This window comes from Sprattus sprattus (genome assembly GCF_963457725.1).
Source record: "Sprattus sprattus genome assembly, chromosome: 16".
NCBI classification, from domain to species: domain Eukaryota; kingdom Metazoa; phylum Chordata; class Actinopteri; order Clupeiformes; family Clupeidae; genus Sprattus; species Sprattus sprattus.
The window spans coordinates 27,839,587-27,845,929 of record NC_137914.1 but is presented as its reverse complement, the minus strand read 5'-3'; the positions used below and the strand labels follow the sequence as shown (position 1 = coordinate 27,845,929).

The 6,343-nt window shown below is 39.2% G+C and overlaps 1 protein-coding gene across 1 annotated transcript in view; it reads right to left on the bottom strand.

The window, feature by feature from the left end:
- Positions 1–208: 208 nt before the first annotated feature.
- emid1 (EMI domain containing 1) overlaps positions 209–6,343 on the bottom strand; it is a gene marked incomplete at both ends in the record, with an annotated part of 50,802 nt that continues 44,667 nt past the window's right edge. Inside the window, 2 exons of the mRNA XM_080853591.1 lie at positions 209–345; positions 3,076–3,160. Coding sequence (XP_080709717.1) covers positions 209–345; positions 3,076–3,160 — 222 coding nt within the window. The remainder of the gene's footprint in view (positions 346–3,075; positions 3,161–6,343) is intronic.

Below are 6,343 nucleotides of genomic sequence, written 5' to 3'. Positions count from 1 at the left end.
GTCCAAGGAGGCAGTCCCCACCCCATCCACCCATCTTCCCTGAGGTTTTCTCCCATCCTTGCTAGAGCATACGGTATGTCCTAGGGAGAGTATCATGGACAATTACAACATCAGTGAAATAAGGATATGAGAGAACTCAAGTGGTGGTGCCTGTCTGAGAGATATCTGAGAGAAGATCAACATCTTCAGATCCTCTTGGTGATGAGGGTTATTCCCCGGGGGACTTTTGATTTGTAGTGCGAAGAGAGGACAGGACGTGGAGTGGCACGGGACCGCTCCTCTTGTTGCGGGAGAATTCAGTTGCTGTGGTGCTAAAGGGTCCGTCTCCTGATCCAATATCTGGCTCTGTTGGAAGACAGATAATTGTTTAGTGCTGATCAATTACATAGCTCTACCTCTCAAAGGGGAAGAAACGAACATTTAACAAGCAGGAGACAAATATTTTCCAATATTTTATCCAAAGTACAGTGGAACCCCATATCTGCAAATTTAGTAACCACTGTTTCAGTTATCCACGGTTAAGTGGCTATGACTGTGGAAACAGTTTTATCTTCAGTTTATTTTCATTTATTGAGGTAAATTGACATAGGTGTTTCTCTACCTCTAATCCGTTATAATAACATGAATGAGCCTGTCAGTAATGAGAACAAGCAGTTCTCATGCAATACTGGACCTATTTTGATCGTCATTCACAAAACCTTTATTACAGTATATTGCTATATTTGCATAGATGGGTAAATCTTGGATCATCTCCCCCGTGGATACAGAGAGCACTACTGTATACTGCACAAGTTTTCTGCAGAACAGGCATATGCTACTTTATATGTTCTCCAAAAACACTCCTCCTAAAAAGAAATATAGGCTGTCAAATAAACGGTCTATTTTAACACAAGCAAGTTCATTTGCCATGTATACATAAATAATTGCGTATACTCTCCCCCTGAATATAATACAAAAGCTATCTAAATTGGCGGTAAATTGCAGATTCAAATGTTTTTATAACAATGCAAAATGATACATTTAAACATGAATTCAAGAATTAATCATATCATGCTTTCAGAGAAGGTTAAAAGCTCATTAACCTAATCAACTTTTACTTGCGAGTTTCGTCATTGTCAAAGATTGTCATATTACATTATATAGCAACAGAAGCGCCAAAGACTATTTTCATAACAGAGCTGGGGACTTTCTTTCCCTCCACAAGCTGTGAAGCATGACTGAAGCTGAGCCAGTGTCCTGATTGAGGATGCCTGCTTAAAAAGGGGGGAGTTCCATGGACATAATATTGTATACAGGTCTCTGTCTCTGCCCCAGTCTTAAGCCCTTATTACACACTGATGATTCCTCCATGAGGTCTCAGCACAGTGCGCCCTGGAGATGTGCAGCAACTATAATTAAGATAAGTAAACAGACATTTTTCTTGCTTATTGTTTCTGGCATAACATTGATCACACACAGTTATTAAACTGGCAGTCTTATTCATTAATAACTCAAAGAACATTTTAATGAGGGGCTAAATGTGTGCAATTAGACATTGCATCACCTTTCCAGCATCCAACAGGTATACATTTTATCAATTCTAACCGCATTTTGCGGCTGTCGCCAGCCAGTTGTTCACTGTTGTATATCCTGCCACCCTTGCTATCCTTGTGTAGCAAAAATGTGCATGCACGTTGTTAGCCAACCATAACTAAACAAACTAAACTAAATTCTCATACACCTTGCCTGGCAGCCTCTCCCTCTCCTTCTATATCATACTATGCCAATACTGATACTGATAAAGTAGCCACATTACCTTACCCTACCATAATACATTTTTTATCTGTATCTCTTCATCAAATTGATGTTTACTAACCAAATGTTCTCTCTCTTATAGTGTGACCTTTGCTCACAAATGCCGATGGCTGTGAAACATTGTGCCTCATCACCGTATCCATTAAGTACATATATGCATCTTAGGCAGCTGAACTCGACCTACTCACTTTGTCTCTTTCTCCCCCCCCCCCCCTCCTAGTCTAGACTATCTCCGCTGTGTTATGCTGCTGTAGTCTCTTGATCTTGCTGCTCTACAATAATTGAATGCTCTCTCTCCACCTTATTCACTGTCAATTGTGTATGTATTATGTACATACCATGTTATGTTTCTATGTATGGTGTACATTTACCACATGTATGCTAGCATGCTAATCTTGTAATGTGTATGACTTAATCTGCCATATTTCTGATTGTCTCCCCACAAGCCTCTCTGCCTGGCTGTTTCCAATCAGATACATTTTTGTCTGTCTCAACAGAACATTTCATGATAAGTTGCAGACGTCACAATGTCTAGTAAATTTGACTAGTTAAGAAGGCATTATTCTCACACCACTGAACTGATATGCTGCTAAACGTATCCTTTGTAGACTCAGTTATCTCTTGCACTGCCACTCAAGCATCCTGCATGTGACACTTGTAGGTATGTCCACGTTCCTTCAGTTTTAAACAACACGTCATCTCAATTTTAAATATACAGATAATATTTGTATAGTGTACAGATGTCACCATAACATGAATCCTCTCCACTTAACGTACAAATGAAAAAAATAAGTATATGTACATGAAAACATTAAGTATACGTACATATGAAAACATTATTTATATGTACATATGAAAACATTATTTATATGTACATATGAAAACATTTAGTACACGTACATATAAAAACATCAACTTATTTATTGCAAATAAAAGATCAGGAAACAACTTTACTTTATAGTATTCTGATCACCAGTGTATAGTATGAAATCGTAAGAACATTACCTGGCCAGATGATTGCCTCCAGCAGTTGCACCCTGCGAGCCAGAAGCTCAAGGTCTGCTTGCAGCTCACGGTACATCTGCAAACTAACATCCTATCGGAAATAGCAGTAACAAGAGACTGATAGGAGATAGCCAAGGGGAGGGTCTGCTCCAGGTTCCCTATTCCACCTTGTGCTCAAGGAGAACAGAGGGAGGAGATACGCAGACCTGCCCAACCACTGACCTGTGGGACCCTGCCTATATCTGACCTCTGACCTGCCTCAGGCCACCTACTCACCATGGATACCAATCATAGTTTCGAGGATTAAAACCCTCTCGGCTAAGATCTTCAGTGCTTCACGGATTTGGTGAATTCCATCCCCCTGTGAAAATAGATACAGCTGTCAAGGTATTGTGCAAAAGCCAGCCAAAGCAATCGCCAGGATGCATGTTTCCATTCACAATATTGCCTTAAGTGATCAATCTATTAGCAGTTAGAAGTGTTAATACAATCCCAATAACTCTTCTAATGATTTATTATGGTTCCATCTGGCCATGCTGCAAGATCATGCACAAATCTGCATGCATTTCATCAGCCACCTCCAACATATATTTGGGAACAAAAACACTGACAATTTCAAAAGTTAGATCATGTAAAGCAGCTCTGTAAAAGTCAAAGAATTGATATGCACTACTTGTCTGGCCAGTACAGAGGCACGTTGCATTCTTAAAAGAAGAAAAAAAAAATGAGACCATATCTCGTAATTATGACCTCAATTTCTCATAATTACGGCGAGAGTGTGAGTGGACAGGAGTTAACAAGTACTGCGTCCTTATTGGCCACCCCTTTGCTCAGGAGGTTCTGACTGCACCGCCACAAAAAGGTAACAGCCCCAATTAGACTTCAATAGCCAGCTCTGCTAAAATTAGAATAGGAAATAGATTTATAGAGCTTGACAAAGGGTCATAATGTCTCAAGTGTTACTAAATGTGTATGTTCATCAGATCTCATGTCTATACCATCCAGCCTATACAGGAAAACATCTTCAGATGATATTTCAGTTCAACAACCAATCAAATACTCTGCTCCTGAAGCAATGAGCACTCCTTCTTTTTGATTGGCTGGAATAGTGTATGGCTTGGTCTCCTTGACCGTGCCAGGACTGTGTACACATATCAGGTGTAAGAGCACACACACAGAACAGACAGCTGGAGGAGTGAGGAATGAGGAGAAATTAAATGAGGCTGAATTTGACAAAAACTGGTTATAAATATTTTTGCATGCCTTGCCCACATGGACTTTGGACATATTCTCCTATGCGCTTAAGTATAAAGAAGCGCATAGCTGTGCACTATTTAGCCTATGCATATTCCCACTTTTTAGCCTATGCATATTCCCGCCTTGACTTAAGTCTGTGATTTGGACGCCATGAAGGCAATTATGCGCTTTGGTCAGCGCAATCCAAAACCACAATGTTTGAGTGTCACATTTTGTTTTTAAACTCTTTAAATAACATTACGTTTTTTTCCATTACTATGTAACATAAGGTAACACATTACATAATAAGGAATAATTTCTTAAATTAGAGTTAAACTCAGCAAGAGCATTCAAAGATGGAACAAAAGGTGGCCCTGAGTATTCTGACCTCGTTTGGACAGACTAGAGCTTACTGACACGCAGTGCATCCAGCAACTTGTACTTGACTGTGAAGCTTTAATCCACTTCACTTGTGCAGATGCCTGGATAAATAACTTTAAAGCCACAATTGGCCACATTCTGTGCTGGGGTTCTGTCTTTACTTGCATCTGGAGGGTGGCTAGTATGATGTAGCCTATCTTCTCCTCAATGGTGAGATTGAATCTCATGAATTTCAACACCTCAAACACGTCTTTATAACTTGGCCTTGCAAATGTGCAACTTGGTTCATTGACCTCTTTGCCTCTTTGGTTAATGTGATAGAAACATATGTTTTCATTTGAGGTTATTCGTAACAATTCTTCCCTTGACTTCATTTACAAAATCAAAGTCCGGTTTATGTTTACCATCATTTTGAATGACATTCACGAGGTAAATTTGAGAGTCCATGACAGTACATCTAGTTTTTCTGACAGCCAAAATCATCTATTTTAAATAAATGTAATGAGCCTGCCTTTATGTGTGTTGGGGAGAATATGCGTAACTGAAAAGTGCCTCACTGATGCATGCACAAAAGGGCTTGAGCACGAATGGAAGAATATGACTCTTGACTTGCAGGTATTCCCTGAACAGATCAAACAAACATATAGACAAAACTATAAGAAAAAGGGAATAGCAAAGGGCGGGATGATATGTGGTTCTGAAGAGAATGAATGTGGCCCACAGCCAAAGGAATCCCTACAATGACTGAATGAAATATTCATGAAGCTGATCCTGAAGGTTGTGAGCACCCTAAACTGGAATGCTTACAAGGAAAAAGGACCTCAGTCCTGTTAAGATGACATCAGGTCATGAAAATAAATTCATGTTTTCCATTACTAGTATCATTGTCTTGTGTTTGACAGTAGATTGCTGTCATAAATGTTACACTGTCACCAGGTTTAAAAAGCACCAGGAAAACTTTCCATAATACTGATTGCTTATGGACTGCAAGTGATGGAGATGTTGAAGAGCATTATGGTATGGAATAATGGTATGGGACAAAGGGGTGATCAAGAAACTGCTTAGTTAAGTGATCCAAAGAGTGAGGCAATACATTTGAAAAAAGTCCACACGAGATGAGTGTTCCGTCATTAATACATTTGCATTTACATTTAAGAAGTCAAGGAAAAACTGCAGGCAAGAGAAAAAAATGACAAGCAGTTAAAGTATAACATGCAGAGAAGTACTGGAGGATGTTGAAGCTGTATCTATTCACATACCTTAACCCAACCCACATTTGACCAACAGAAACGGAACCAAAAATATAAATGGACATTTTTGGCACACACATCAGATATCACACATAGTTGGATGGGTAAAAACAGTATTTTGATACATATTTAGCATGTACAAAACACATAAAAAAAAAAAAAAAAACTTTAGAGACTGTACCGGGTGAAGGGTAAAATACACTTAAGACACTAAATACACAGAAACTAAAAGATAGCTGAAGGCTGTATAGTGTACATATTGTTGCAGCTTTGTGACTGAAAAACAACATTGCAGGTTGGCAGAGAGCCCGACTCAATCCATCCATCCACTACTTCTGCTAGCTCAAGTTACTGTTACAGAAATGGGGACCTAGTCCACTCTCTTAAGGATGCACACTTGTCATCCACCTGTCCTTCATGGAATAGGTAAGTACTTCTCCACCGTTGAGTATGGTTCAGCCTATACTTCAGTTGTGTATGTTTCAGCCTATACTTCAGTTGAGTATGTTTCAGCCTATACTTCAAATAATGTCAAAGTGGATTTCCCTTTATTTGACATGAAAATCTGTGCTGTTTTTTTAAGTTTTAAAAAGTTTAAATGGATGGATGCCACCATAATGACAACACATTGGTTAATACAGATCTAAATGGGCAGAGAAAAGGAAAGGTGTATGTTA